At 43.1% G+C, this 15,779-nt stretch overlaps 1 protein-coding gene across 1 annotated transcript; it reads left to right on the plus strand.

Moving 5' to 3' along the window:
- Positions 1 to 7,252: 7,252 nt before the first annotated feature.
- Positions 7,253 to 13,201, plus strand: LOC308384506 (contactin-6-like; the record flags this gene model as incomplete). Its single annotated transcript, XM_080863032.1, has 4 exons — positions 7,253 to 7,323; positions 8,903 to 9,181; positions 9,569 to 9,817; positions 13,092 to 13,201. Exons 1-4 carry the CDS (start codon positions 7,263 to 7,265, stop codon positions 13,199 to 13,201), a joined length of 699 nt encoding a protein of 232 aa, XP_080719158.1. The 5' UTR covers positions 7,253 to 7,262.
- Positions 13,202 to 15,779: the final 2,578 nt, after the last annotated feature.

Below are 15,779 nucleotides of genomic sequence, written 5' to 3' on the forward strand. Positions count from 1 at the left end.
CTCAGTTTGATCTGGATTAAGAAGCAGAAAGTTAGCGGCCATCCAGGTCTTTATGTCTTTAAGACATTCCTGCAGTTTAACTCATTGGTGTGTGTTATCTGGCTTCATGGACAGATAGAGCTGGGTGTCATCTGCATAGCAGTGTAAATGTATGCTATGTCTTCTAATGATGCTGCCTAAGGGAAGCATGTATAATGTAAACAGAATTGGTCCTAGCACTGAACCCTGTGGAACTCCATAATTAACCTCAGTGTGTGAAGAGGACTCTCCATTTACATGAACAAACTGGAGTCTATTAGATAGATATGATACAAACCACTGCAGCGCAGTACCTGTAATACCTACAGCATGTTCTAATCGCTCTAATAGGATATTATGGTCGACAGTATCGAACGCTGCACTGAGGTCTAGCAGGACCAGCACAGAGATGAGTCCACTGTCAGAGGCCATAAGAAGATCATTTGTAACCTTCACTAAAGCTGTTTCTGTGCTGTGCTGAGCTCTGAAACCTGACTGAAACTCTTCAAATAAACCTCTGCAGATGATCTGTTAGCTGTTTGACAACTACTCTTTCAAGGATGTTTGATATAAAGGAAGGTTGGAGATTGGCCTATAATTAGCTAAGACTGCTGGGTCTAGAGATGCTTTTTGAGTAAAGGTTTAACTACAGCCAGCTTGAAGGCCTGTGGTACATAGCTGATTATTAGAGATAGGTTGATCATATTTAAGATTGAAGCATTAATTAATGGCAGGACTTCTTTGAGCAGTTTTGTAGGAATGGGGTCTAAAAGACACGTTGATGGTTTGGAGGAAGTAATTATTGAAGTTAACTCAGAAAGATCAATTGGAGAAAAAGAGTCTAACTTAACATCAATGGTACTGAAAGTAGCTGTAGATAATATTACATCTGTGGGATGATTACTGGTAATTTTTTCTCTAATGATAAAAATTTTATTTGTGAAGAAGTTCATGAAGTCATTACTAGTTAACGTTAAAGGGATTGTTGGATCAAAAGAGCTCTGACTGTTTGTCAGCCTGGCTACAGAGCTGAAGAGAAACCTGGGGTTGTTCTTATTTTCTTCAATCAGTGATGAATAGTAAGATGTTCTGGCTTTGCGGAGGGCTTTCTTATAAAGCAGCAAACTATTTCTCCAGGCTAAATGATGATCCTCTAGATTTGTGACACGCCATTTCCTCTCCAGATTACGAGTCATCTGCTTTAGGGTAACACAGAAATGTTTTTGTAGAGTTTCCTCTGTTTTCTGCCGCTCTCTGCAACAGTCGCCGACCACCGGCTATCCCGCCATGTCGCTGCTGCAGTCTCTCATGCTCTACCTCTAGCCCCCTTCATCTGCCCCGCCAGGTCCTCTTATTGGCCTACGGTGGCCAAGGCAAACCCTGATTGGTCACAGTCTTAACTGGCATGCCTGGAAGTCTTCCAGCAACACGTCAACAATATATACAATAAAAGCATGCAATGAAACTGTACGAATAAAACACTGTACATTATTAAAGATTAAAAACGATGAAACACAGCAACTCATGCACAAATGCTTAAAAACACAAAGTTAAAACATGTCAGCTTCACCGCGTGACATTAATCAGCATCAGTCAGACAGCATCCAATCATTGTTCACAAATCACAAGATGTTATGTGAAATTCTTCAGTTCAGTTTTTTTACTTTGTTTGTATGTGGAGTTTGTTTTTAACCAACTCGTACATTTAAAGTTCAATCGTTGATTTTTAAGCTGTTATTTTTTATGTATCTACATTTTCTTTTTTCTGTACTTAAGATAATAAGACAACAAAAACAACAACACCACCTACTGCTACAACTCATACAGCATCAGTAACAACTGCATCACCCCCCGATGCTCCATCAGGTATGATTGCATCAAAGAATCTAACGAGTGCAGTTGAACAGATTTAAATGTAAACATGTTCATCTCTTCTGGCCTGTAGCATAAATGACCTTTAGAGTGAGGTCTGATGTGTTTATATATTAAATATTACAGAGAGTCCATGTATGTGATGCATGATCCGTGTTCATCACTCTGACCTTGTCCAGCTTTTCCAGTGCAGAGTTTCCTGATAGGAACTGGTCTTCTTCTTCTCTCCATCCTCATCCTCATCACTGCCTGCTTCATGTGGAGATGCAGGTCCAGCAGACGAGGTGAGTAAAGAGAAACATGACCAGAATCTGTGGTTTACATGACTTATTCATTGGTTTAGACATGTTAGTCGCATCATTCTCACATATCTGCTGTGGTCCAGTTTAGCTTCCTTCACTCGGTTCTTTTGAAGAAATCAGAAAGGTCACAGGAGACGTATCAGTGAGGTTTAAAAACTATGTAGTGACTTCCTAACAGCTGTTCCTCGTTCCTTCTTCGATGGACTGTCTTCGGTTTTATTCAGGATCTCCTTTGAACCTCTCCACCAGTGGATTCAGGTTGTATCTGACCTCTGTTACCAACTTCTATGACATTCACGGCAGCTTCCCACCATAGTGTTGTCTGCACCCGCTGGGTGCTGCATCCCAGCTGGTCTGCTATGGAATGAGATTCATGTAATAACAAATGGCATCAGCCGGGCTCTGCTTTGTCTTCTGTAACTTATTCAGAAAGAAGAAGCTCGACGTCTGACAGGCACACGTAAACGAGACCATACTTCCCCCGTTATGGCTTCCAGTACGTTTTAGGATCGACTTTTACAGACAGGCAAGCAGAAGCGATGCCCCCCACCACCCCAACCCCAATTACACATGCAAACAAAGGATCCTCCTCCACTATTCACCTATTTAACAAGATAAATTCAATCAGATTAAAACATACTGCACTCCTTCCTGGCTGAAGAATTGTAAAATCTAAGTAGCTACTGCCACAGTTGAATAAATACCTACTTTATTACCCCAGAATATTAAGTACATCTTAAATACTTTATATTCTGTTTAAGGTCCTACATTACACACAGCAATCAGCTAATGCTAGCTGGTGCAGGTAGTAACTGACCTCAGAACAGTGAAGCAGCAGCTTGCCTCTCATGCTGCTCTCCCATCAGTTTACTGTTAAAGTCACAGCAGTTTAAACACAATGTAAATGTGCACACGGGAAAAGCTGCAGCTTCATTCAGTGTGAGCAGGACAGACAGACGCCCTCTGACACACTTTGCTACGAGTCTGAAATAAGTGCAGCTTTTAGTGACAGTAGCCAGCTGTGGCCACAAGATGGCAGTAATTCAAAGGATGTATGTACAAACCAAGGAGCTCTGAGAGGAGAGATCGCTTTGGTTTGTTTTTTCATTCATGTCTGTTCTTAGATTTGCCTGTCCTGACGTAACACCTCTGTCCTAACACATCTCTGATGCTGGTCGAAGCAGAGGAGACTGGGCCTTTGCTGTGGTGGTTCTGCACTTTGGAGCAGTCTGCCTCCAACACTCGACACTCTGTAAAACTTTAAAATGTGACTCAGTTTTGATGCTTTTCTTTTCTTGGTGTTCCTTGTTTTTTCTATTTTCCTGCTTCTTTTCAGCTCTGCCTTGATTCCATTCACACAATTTATTTAATCTCATAAATTAGATTTTTAGAAAGTTTAATCTCAGCCTCACTTTTGAGTCACGACCTGTAGGTAACAGGTCAGGACACATCACAGTTTAGCGGTGCCCCCTCAGACTGCTGGATTCCTGGACTGAGTAGTTTCGGATGACTGCCCGTCTGCAGCTGCTCACTTCGTGCTCTGTGTGAAACAAGCCGTTCTTACTGGTCAGCCTCCTGTGAATAAGAGTGTTTCAGAGCAGAGTGAAGCCTGGGCTTTTAGCTCACAGGGTTATTGAATATCATGAACATCCACCGTTGGAACAGCACAGATTACAGGACCAGAAAAGGCTTTTTCAGTCCACACGTACAATTATGAGCAGAGGTGCTGCTGTAAATGCTGACATCTGTGTGACATGTGTCCTCTTCTGTTCATCAGCCTGTCAAAGTAAAGCATTTGCTCACAGCTGCAGTCACACTGTGTTTTGGTACTTTTAAGATAAGAGCAGGTTTATCAAATTCTAGATCAGTGTCATTAGCTAAACCAATCAATCAATCAATATTTTTTATTATAGCACATTTAAAAAGGACAGTGTCCATCAAACACAAGGTAGCAAAGCAGATTACAACAAAGGCAACAAAAACAGTTAAAAACCATTAAAAGCAGTTATAGTTACAGTTGCACGGCACAGATGCAGACCAGCTGGAAGTCCAAGCCAATTTGTTTCAGAAGCTCGATGGAACAGGTGAGTTTTTAAGCGTGATTTAAACGATTGAATGGAATCTGACATGCGGACATTGACAGGAAGATTATTCCAGAGTTTGGGTGCGGCAATTGCAAAAGCTCGGTCACCTCGGTCACCGTCGGGGCCTTTGTTGCACTAAGAGCAGTTGGTTAGAGGATCTGAGCGCTCTCTTGGGGCTCTACACGTCGAGGAGGTCTAACAGCTAAAAGATTGTTAATAATGCTGTCACAGCTGGACGTCATCACAGGCAGCGTGTTTTAAACTTTAAAGCAGGAGCTGACTCTGATCTGTCTGCAGGGACTGACGAACAGCTCCACGTCTATGATGAGATACCAGCTGGAGCAGAACTTCATCTTATAAATGGTGAGAGTGAAGCAGCTGTGACAGTTTGAAGGACCTGCAGTTCAAAAAAGCGCCGCTCCGACAGCCAAACCCATCTGTTCTCTGATTGGATAGTTACATTTGTGATTGACATGACATTGGCCAATCAGATGAAAGGAAGAAAAACGGGGTCAAAATTCGTACTTGTAACTTGAAACTTGAGTGCAGAGTTTCACACGTATTTTTTGGCTAAGTCCACACACAAATTCTTTTTACTCATCATGTCACTGAACACTGTGAATATGAACACAAGTAAAAATGATGCAAACTCTTACTGAGACTTGTTGTTGACAGGAGGATCAAACCACAGTGATGCCACATACGACACCATCGCTGAGCTGCCACAGACTGGAAACGACACCAGTAACACCTGTGCTGCACTGAGCCTTCACAGTCACATGATTTAAGCAAACCTTCTGCTGACACTTCATCTCCTTCCACCTTCATGCTGCATCTAATCAAAATATTTCATTTACAGATTTTCCACATTCCTTGACTGCTTCCACTTTCCATGCTGGAAATAATAAAGGTAACTTTAATTCTTGCTTCTGATTTGGACGGGTACTAAAAGAGCCACACATGAGTTATTTTTGGATAACCCAAAATTATTTTGTGTGATCAAACTTTTGGATCTGGTGTCTTCTAAAGCTGAAAATGTTGATTTGTTGTGTGTAACAGCTTAAAACTGGACTGTTACTTGGATCTGATGAAGACTATTTGATAAACATTTTAACAGGAGGATCAGACCACAGTGATGCCACATACGACACCATCGCTGAGCTGCCACAGACTGGAAACACGACCGGTAACACCTGAGCTGCCACTCAGCACCTCATTTTACACAAACTCATGGTGAACACACCAAACCTGCACAGGTGTGTTTGTTACACACAACCCACTCAGACTGATGATGTTTATGATCCACAGGTTCTTCACAGCCCGTCAACAACACGTATGTCTTACTGGAGAAACCCAAGAAGCAGGCCGGACCGGTGTAGCTTCACCTGAATGTCCTGCTGTCAGGAACAGTCTGCACAGCACAGATGTTCATGGGAACATGTAACATATAACATGCATATGTCGAGATTATTCTGAATTATTGTGAAAAGCTGTGTGTGTTACTGTTAGTCATAATACAATCTGAAAACATGAATACAAAAAAAGCAAACAGTCCTGAACGCTGTCATCAGGTGAAATGTTGCTCTGATTGTTTTAACATGTTAACAGTACAGATGTGTGTGTGCTGTAAGACTGTAAATACATTCATTTAGGAAATTAAGGCAATAAAATGTCATTAAATTGTTTTTAGAGCCTGTTTCTACAGTGGAATTCATCATCAGAGCGACTTTTTTAATCATGTTAAATGACATCAAATGAATGTTTTTATGAACCATTATTGGTGATTACATGTTTGGGAGGTTTACTCAAAGTAATTCTAATGAGAATGCCAACAGAGACCCGGCCTCTGAGAAGTCAATGAGACTTTTTACCTGGATTAAATAAATAAAAGCGTTGTTGGTTAAATCATAAGTGTTTGTTTTTCAGAGGGATTTGAATATATGTAACTATGCAGATCTTCATCTTTGAGGTTAGGCTCCTCCAGACGCTCGCCTGAGGCAGGTGGATCGTGTATCCCTGCTCCTAAACTTCAGACATCTTTACACTCTGCTCTGTTCTTCAGCACCAGCACTGTAAGCCTCATAAAAGCAGATCATGAGTAAAGTGTAATTAAAAAGAGGGCCAGGTCGCCGCATTACAGCCAGCACGGCTACATGAATGGCCCTACTGACTGTGACCTACGCCGCCCACAACCCTCCATCGAGATGCCTACGTGAGTGATGTGTTGTTCTGAGGGAGGGGGTGAGCAGGTGCCCCCACCACAGCAGCCCTGAGTCTTGGAATTCATCTTCACACTGCGTCACAACAACAGACATCCACTCAGTTACAGCAGACACAGTAAAGGGACGAGACACACCCTTCAGCCTGCTGTTATGTGGCCTCTTTACACAGCCTGCACCTGGGGTCTCACCTGGTGTGGTAGAGCCCAGCCTCATGGATCTGGTGCTCTCAGTGAAGAACTGATGAAGAGGATTTTAGCTGCCAGTGCTTCTTCATCAATATCTGAATGAGTGACTGATCAGTGTGGTTTCTGACACACAGCTTTAAAAATACTCACTTCCACTGAACTCAGTGGACTCCGTGTTGTGACGTGTAAATGGCTTCTTGTCATGTTATTAATATCCTTTGGTTTCCGTGTGTATTTGTTCTTCCTGCAGCTCAGGTTAAAACCACAAGTTTCCAGCTGATACCACTTTGCATCCTCTGTGAGTCGTCAGTCCTTACGCTTGTTGATCTGTCTGCAGAGTAAGTAAGACAGAGTATCTGTTTCCAGTCAGCGACAACATAAAAATGTCCCCATTTAAATGTTAACATTGAAACATGTTCACAGACTATAAAAAGAGCATCTGTTACCTGTTACCCACAAACAAGTTTGTGTTTGTAAGGCAGGCTGTGTGGTTACGAGCAGCAGGAGGAAGAACAGACGTGTTCAGTTCCTGTTCTCAGATCACACAGGAACTGTTCAGACACTTCGCACTGTGTGAGGATGAAGGTGAACATCTTCTGCTGCCTGTTGGCCTGCACTCTGGGCTCTAATGTCGCTGCAGGTGAGACTCTTTCACTCTATTCACATTTACATATTTATAGTTTACATATGAGACTCAGATAATAAAAGCTGTGAAGTTCAGTGTGAGACTGTGTGCTTGGATAAAGGTGTGACCGCAGCTCAAAGTGTGCGACGCGTCACAATTTTTATCTCACTGACTGTAAATCTGTCATAAAATGATCCCTCAGTTATTTTACAGATGGACGAAGCCATTTTGTTCGGACTATAAAACGTTAGAAAAGACTGAGTGCTTCATACGACAGTTCAACCTCCAATCAGGAAATTAGTGTTTCCTGATTGGCGATCAGCAGGTGGTGGTTGTGGCTCGTTGGCCCAGTGTTTTGTGTTTGTGCACTTCTGAATCGTTGCTGTTTTCTTAGAGAGATTTATGAGATTTGTGCTTCCTAGTTTAGTCCTCTGGTGCTTTTGAGTTTGCTGATCAGGTCGTTCACTTTCCTCTGTGTTTCCTGTGGAAGTCAGTCTTGTCTCCATGGTTGTTTGCCTCTCTCTCTTCCTCACCTTCATCCATTTCCTCTCTGTGTTTCTCCTTTTTCTGCTCCATCCGTTCTGTTTCCGTGTTTCCCCTGAACAAAAACCACACAGAGCTACTTCCTGTTTTATTTTGATAGTCCTTGTCTCATGTGCATTGTGTTCACTTTTGCTTGCCCTGTCTCGCTGTGTCTGATTGGTTCCTGCTGTCCTCCCGTGTGTTTCCTTGATCACCCCTGACAGGACAGATGCCTTCCATTAGGCCTCTGTCCTAGTGTCCTCTCTGCCTGAGGACACTCCAGGGCCAAGCACAGCAGTGGGTGAGTTAAACGACGGCGATGGCGAAGCGTGTCAGCCACCTACGACAGGGAGGGAAAGAGATGATGAGCTGCTAGACCTGATCAGAGAGGACACGAGGCAGCTAAGAGAGGCTGAGGAGAGGAGAGCAGGGAGAGGATGGACAGACTGTGTTCACCTCTAGAAAGATTAGTTCCAAAATGAAGAAATTTATTTAGTTGAATATATTTGTGACATTGTTATGTGTTGCATCAGTTTAAAGGTTTTATGTTATTAATAAATTGATTCAAACAAACAGTAATTGTCACTGAGCTCATTTGATTTACAGGCATTTTTAACATGTATGAACATGACGCTAACTTTGAACTATATTACATGGATATTTATTTACTCAGAATGAAGTAAATAACAATAAAACCAGAATATTTGTAATACATCAACAATAATCAGGCCTGGGATCCTCCTGGTTAAACAAACTGGGACACTCAGGTTAACCCTGCAGGGTCTGGTTAAGGAAAAGGTGGAAAACAACATAAACAACTTTAGTAGAAAGTTATTATTTCATTTATTTTAAGTGAGCAAAGCATTATTCTAATTATCAAGCTTGAGTAAAATAAACTAATATGCTGTGAAAAGTCTTCAATGTGATTGATTACACTTCATCTGTGTAACTAAGCGCAAATAATCGTTTTCAGCTTTGTGACATTTTTACAGCCCATCACACACAGATAAGTTAACATGTGTCCACAGCATCTGAAGGTTTATGTGATTCTGAAAACTGTTTGTTTTTGCAGGTTTGACCCATGAAGGAGTTAAGGAGGGGACGCTGGTCACTCTGCCCTGTCCTCACTCTGTGGAGGGTGGAGTGAGGTGGAGCAGAGAGAGTGGAGGAAGCAGAGCTGACATACTTACAGCTGATGGAGACAAAACTACAAAACACATCAATGATCCACAGAAACGATACAGTTCACAGGCTGACGGGTCTCTGATGATCCTCAGAGCTGCTCCCTCAGACTCTGGCAGATACTTCTGTGACCATGAAGCAGCTGTGGAGCTGACAGTGATCCCATCAGGTAACATCATGTTTTTCTATTTTCTGTTTAAAATCCATCTCTGTTACAGGTGACATGCAAACATATTTTAAACACTTTGTCAGGTTAAATCGAATGTGTCTGTGAAGCATGAACTCCCATCATGCACCTCTCTGCATAACCACAGAGCTTTGACACCAGGAGCATAAATCCTTCATCAGTCTCTGATCGAGTGCAGCTGGATTCAGTCAGACGATGTCAGACTATGAACGACTGTAAATATTACTGCAGCAGAGAGCATCCTTCATCATCATCATCCATTTTCTTAACCGCTTCTTGTTGCTGTAACTTTAGTGCACAGCTTCCTGTTTAACAGTCTGCACGTTGGAAAGAATCACTTTAATGATAAATGTCATGAATTCTTCACAGGAACAACAATAGTGAGTGTTGCAGAGAGGAGCAGCATCACTCTGAACTGTTCTCATGATGTTGGAGGATCAGCTGTTCCCACGTGGAGACGAGACTCTGGAGAAATAAATGAAGGAAGGATTTCTGTTTCCACGGAGGACACAACATTACGTATAAGAGAAGCTGAGCCTGCTGACTCTGGACTGTACTACTGTGATGGAGAACCAGCTGCTTATCTGAATGTGACCAAAGGACAGAGATCTGACAGAGGTGAGACACACGAACCCAAAACACATTAAACTCCACGTTCAAAGAGCTAAACCTGCGGGGTCTGCAGCCACCAGCACATCACAGTTTACAGCTCAAAGAGGAGGAAGAGCAGAGAGCAGGATCAGTTTAGTTTAGACCCTCGAGTTTGATCAGTGCTGTCAATGACGTCACTGCGTTTGCTCCTGTATAACACGGCACTTTTAACAAATCCAGTACCCAGTCATCGTTTCCAAATCTCAAGATATTATCAAATGTTTTTGTTTCTTATTTATAGAAATTGTATTTTTTTGAAAACATGCATTTTATTTATTTATGGTACATATTTGGCTAAAATACACATGTGTAATTCTGTCAGTCTTTCTCATTTTCAGTGTATGAAATTAAATTCTCTGTTGTATTCTCAAGATAATAAAACAAGCGCAGCAACAACAACTACAACAGTTACTCATCAGCCAGCAGTGACATCTGCCCCGTCAGGTATGACTCCAACAAAGACATCAGTCAGCTTCACAGGTTTAAATGTGTAATTCTCAGTCAAACTTACATCAGCTCTGCTGTTTACAGTATAAATGACGTGTGTGTTTGAGGCATGATGCTCTGTAAGACAAGCTCAGCTGTTCTGAATTACATTAAAAAAACACTGTTGAAAAAAAGGAAGACTTTGAAAACGTGTCTGATCTCAATGGGAAAAACTATTGCTGCATATCTATAATATGAGCGAGGACGTGTTAGCAATGGAAGGATGCCACATCGTTGGATGGACATGAACATTATAGACCTACAGAGGCTGAATTCAAAGACGCCTCGAGACACAGCAAAGCTTCCAGCTGTGGCACGTATTCAATGTGCCACAGCTGGAGAAGCTGGACTACCTGTGCAACCTGTGGAGGGTCCAGTATCACCCAGTGCTACCAGTAGAGACACTGACCTTAGCTGGATGTCAAACTGGTGAAAACACAGACAGAAAAGATGAGGAGGAAACGATGTCTGAGACTTTCAGCTGTAAAACTGTTCCTGTGTTGGAGGTCGTCTCATTGTTGCTCCTCTAAGTACACCTGCTGCTTACCTGTGCATCAACATCTGGCCTGATGCTACACTCTGAAGTGTTAATTAAGTTTTTGGAGCAGGGTTTATGATTTTAATAAATAGTATGTAGAGTCGATCATGTTTGTTTAATAATTGTATCAGATAATTATTCTTTTGCTTTTCCAGCCAACCATCACCTGTTTGACTTGGGGATCCGAGCCCTTGTGGTCTTCGTCTGCAGCCTTGTTCTCGTCATCATTTACTTTATTTGGAGACAAAAGTCCAAAAGACGAGGTGAGTAAAGTAAAAGGAGGTGCTGTGGTTTAGCTGACTTATGTATTTGTTTAGACGCTTTGTCCTGATCAGTCTCACATCTTTATTTCATGTTCAGCTGAAGTCTGGTTTACTTTCCTGCCTTCACTCTGTCTGCTAACTGCTAACACATTAGCCACCTGGGCTAGCACGGTTCAGCTAACAGCTCTGAATCTTGTTTCCAGCATGACATCACAACAGGCAGCATGTTTCACTGTCTTTAAGGAGGAGCTGACTCTGATCTGTCTGCAGGGCATGACAAACAGCTCCACGTCTGTGATGAGACACCAGCTGGAGCAGAACTTCATCTTATAAATGGTGAGAGTGAAGCAGCTGAGCTCATCTAAACTTTCATCTCTGCTTCTGTTACACTCACAGTCTGAGTAACAGATTCCAGGAAGAAATAAACTGGTTAAATTATTCCTGCTGATAGTTAATCGTAATAATTAATTCTGTGTTCTTTCTCAGGAGCAGCGCCTGCATCAACATGCTGACAGCCCTGCAGGTAAATGTGGAGTTATTGGTTTGATGCTGCTGTTCATGAAAACAGACACTGGAGGGTTTATAAATAGTAAAAGATTAAATTGAACAAAACATAAGATCACAAGGAAAAAATGGATTTTATTTTTTTAATATATTCTTTAACACATAGAGAGTGAAGAAGAAACACCCAGTGCATCATGGGAATCCCCGGCAGCCTACGTCTATTGCAGCATAACTAAGGGAGGATGCAGGGTCACCTGGTCCAGCCCTAACTATATGCTTTAGCAAAAAGGAAAGTTTGAAGCCTAATCTTGAAAGTAGAGATAGTGTCTGTCTCCTGAATCCAAACTGGAAGCTGGTTCCACAGAAGAGGGGCCTGAAAACTGAAGGCTCTGCCTCCCATTCTACTTTTAAATACTCTAGGAACAACAAGTAGGCCTGCAGAGCGAGAGCGAAGTGCTCTGATAGGGTGATATGGTACTACAAGGTCATTAAGATAAGATGGGGCCTGATTATTTAAGACCTTGTATGTGAGGAGCAGGATTTTGAATTCTGGATTTAACAGGAAGCCAAAAAAGGAGAAACTTGCTCTCTTTCTCCTTGTTAATAATCTCTCTTGTTTAACAGCTGTTTCAGTTTTTGAGCAAATCAAATTCAGGACAAACAACACGAGCAGTTATTGATGAGTCTGAGTGCTGCAACCAAGAGAAAACCACTGAACTGTGAAGTCATTTATATGATCCTTACACACTCGTCTCACTTTTGCTTATGAATCACTGACAGTTTAAATCTGTGAATATCTTTGAAAATGTACCAGATGCAACAACGTCTCAGTATTTATGTTTGTGTTTTTATAAACTCCTCTAATCGACTGCAAAGTAAAGAGAGCTTCATGTGGAGCCAAGAAACAAGGAAAGTTTGGACACACTCATCCTTTCATGTTTCTGTGTTTTTGCTACTCTGTACATTGTGGACACAAACTGAAGACATCAGATACACGAAGCAGGATATCTGGAATTATAAAGAAGATCAATCTAAACATGTTTTATATTTTAGATGCTTGAAGCCAGGTTGGTATCATGTCAGTCATCAGTGGGACTCAGTGATGACCCACCTACACCACACACCCTTTGCTGCTTCTGCTCTGTCATAAATATAGAAAATGACCTCATTTTATATCCTTTTGCACCATTTCAAAGCCCAGTGTATTCTGCCTGTGCTGACAGAGTGAAACGCTAAAGATATTTATTCTATGGAAAATCTTCATTTTTTTCTTTTGGTGTTTTATTGTTGTGTAAAATTAAAACGCTGAAGCAGCACCTGTGAGCTCGTCAGCAGCGCTCCTCCAGGTAGCAGCTGCTGTCAGCGTGACGATCCGGGGAAGACGTCGTTGGCTCTGATGAGTGTGTGCTCGTCTCTTTACTCTAATGTTGTTTCTCCTCCCTCTGTGCAGAGCTTCCCAGGATTTCCCTCCTGCCTGGGATGATCCTGACTGGGATGATCCTGACTGGGATGATCCTGACTGGGATGGTCCTGACTGGGATGGTCCTGCCTGAGCGTTGATGCTGCATGTCTGCTGCTCCCTGGAGCACAGCTTCTATTTCCACATTTGTATGACGCATGTTTTTAGTGAAGTCACTGTAAATAAAGGCTGACTGTGATTCCCCTGACTGTGAGTCCACTTCAGTGTACATGACATTATGATACCAATGATAGTTGACCAGACTGATAAAGCTGCTGATATCATGGAGGAAGGTAGATGTGTGGACGGGAAGCAAGGCTGACGCTGGAGATGGATGCTAGCTGTTCTTCCATGGTGCAGATAGAAATGGAGTAGGGGAAGCCTCGAAGGTGGAGCAGGTGAACAGTGTTGTGGAGGTCAGGAGGGGGTCAGACAGGATCATAGCGAGTGGTGATTGGAGCAGAGCTCTGACATCCAGGTGCAGGGAACAGAGGTGACGGAGGTGCTGGGTGGGCTTGGAGAGAGAAATGAAACTGTGATTGTGATGAAGGTGCACACAGGTGGGCTACATCTAACACAGGAAGGGGAAAGTGAAAGCTAGGAGACTGTAAGGTGGTGTCAGGGGAGGGTGTATACCTGCAGCATTTAATGGTAGGATGACTTTGAAGAAGAGGAGGTTGATAGCTAGGTGGTAGCTACAGCAAAGACAAAGGCTGACAGTCACCTTCATGTGACACTGAGAAAAGAGATTGTATCTGAGAGACGAGGAAGGATTATGGACCAGGAAGTTCAGAGGAGTAAGGAGGAAGTGAGGGCAGCCATGAAGAGGAGGAGGCAGCCGTCCACGTGACAAACCTGTGCAGGTATGGAGGTGTCTGAGAGAGAGGGCTGTTTAACCCGATTATTTAATGTGAGCTAGAGCGAGGAGGGATAAACTGATGAAGAACGACAGCTGTTGTTGAAGCTATGCTAAGAAGACGTGAGTTTGAATACCCAGGCCAACCATCCAAAGCAACTGCAGGAGAGACCAGCTGTGATGATGGGGAGACAGTGGCACTGACAGAGCGACAGGAGGCCGATGCTCAGATTTTTAGGGAGTCTGACGTGCTGGATTAAAAGAGTACATGAGAGAGTCGCCTCAGGTTAAGCTGTTTGGAGACAAAGTTAGAGAGGTTGGGTGGATTTTAACCCAAACTATGAGTCTGACCAAAGCAGCAGAAGATTTCGACCCCACCAGCCTCCTCATGCAGACTGTGTGTCATCCCTATCATCCCTCAGAGGCCAGTGTCACCGCTGCTGCTGCTCCGAATGATGAGGTCTGTGGTGCAGAATCACGAGACACAGGCAGCAGCTGACAAAGCAGCATCACGTTGAGCAGGAGACGACCCTTCAAAATAAAGCAGGAAGTGCAGTGGGACACAGGAGGAAATGCAGCCACACTCATCAATATGTGAAACAGTGACTGGTCTGAGTCCTTCAGCCTCACAGTTTGATTTCTGACACACACAGCTTTAAAAACACAAACCTGTTTGGTTTCCAGCACCAGGACCTCTGTGACCTCAGTGACCTCTGTGACCTCAGTGACCTCAGTGACCTCTGTGACCTCTGTGACGTCTGTGACCTCTGTGACGTCTGTGACCTCTGTGACGTCTGTGCTGTGGTTGTTTTCTTGCTGCAGTCCTGGATAAACCCACAGGGTTGCAGCTCTCTGCTTGTGTGTCATCCGTCTGACTCTTCTAAAGTTCACAGACAGCTGTTGTGAAATCGTTGTGTTGAATTTCCTCCTGCAGCAGCTCATCACTCTGCTCTCTCACGTTTACACTTTGAGAGTGTTAAACTCAGGGTCAGGCTCGGCTGTCGGGGTCGGACCCGAACGCAGGACTCAGACGTGAGACTCAAAAGCAGCTTTACAGCATAAAATCATTTTCATTGTTGGGCTCGACTACGAGAGCGTTGATGACTCCGGGTTTACAAAAATGCCACATTAAGCTTCTTGTGGATAAGATCTGTGCTCCCTCATGTTCCTGAGGTTTTTCTTCATCTCATCACTTCTGCTTCCCCACACTGTCACGCTCTGACATCATCACTCTGATCATCCACTCAGTCTCTGCTGCTCATCCTCTGACCGTCTTTCACCCCACACTTCACTCTCTTTCTCCTTTAAGACAACTCTCTTCTTATTGGCTGTCCCTCACAGACAGTCATTTAGTGCATGGGCGGGTCATATTATTAAGTATGTAAACGCAGCTGACCTTTGTATGTACACACAGCCCTCCTTCAGCCATCAGATTAGTGTCAGTGATCCCTGCCTCACTGGCTACATGATTTAAAACAATCCAAAGTTGTTATTTGATTATTATTTGATTATTCGCTGCGTGGTGAAAACTCACTGATGTAACTGATCTGGTTTCTACAGTAAGACAGGAGATCAGACGCCCCCACCACCCCCCACCCTGGAACCTTCTCCGCCTACGACGACATCGTCTTATATCTGCATCAGTTGATAACACAAAACTGTCAGAATGTAAATTACATCACATTCCAAACTATAAAAGGAGCATCTGTATTCATTAACCACAAGAAGTGAGCAGCAGGAAGAAGAACAGGCGTGTTCACAGAGGCCGAGTTCCTGTTCTCAGATCACACAGGAACTGTTCAGACACTTCGCACTGTGTGAGG

This window comes from Rhamphochromis sp. 'chilingali' (genome assembly GCF_963969265.1).
Source record: "Rhamphochromis sp. 'chilingali' genome assembly, chromosome: 17".
NCBI lineage: Eukaryota > Metazoa > Chordata > Actinopteri > Cichliformes > Cichlidae > Rhamphochromis > Rhamphochromis sp. 'chilingali'.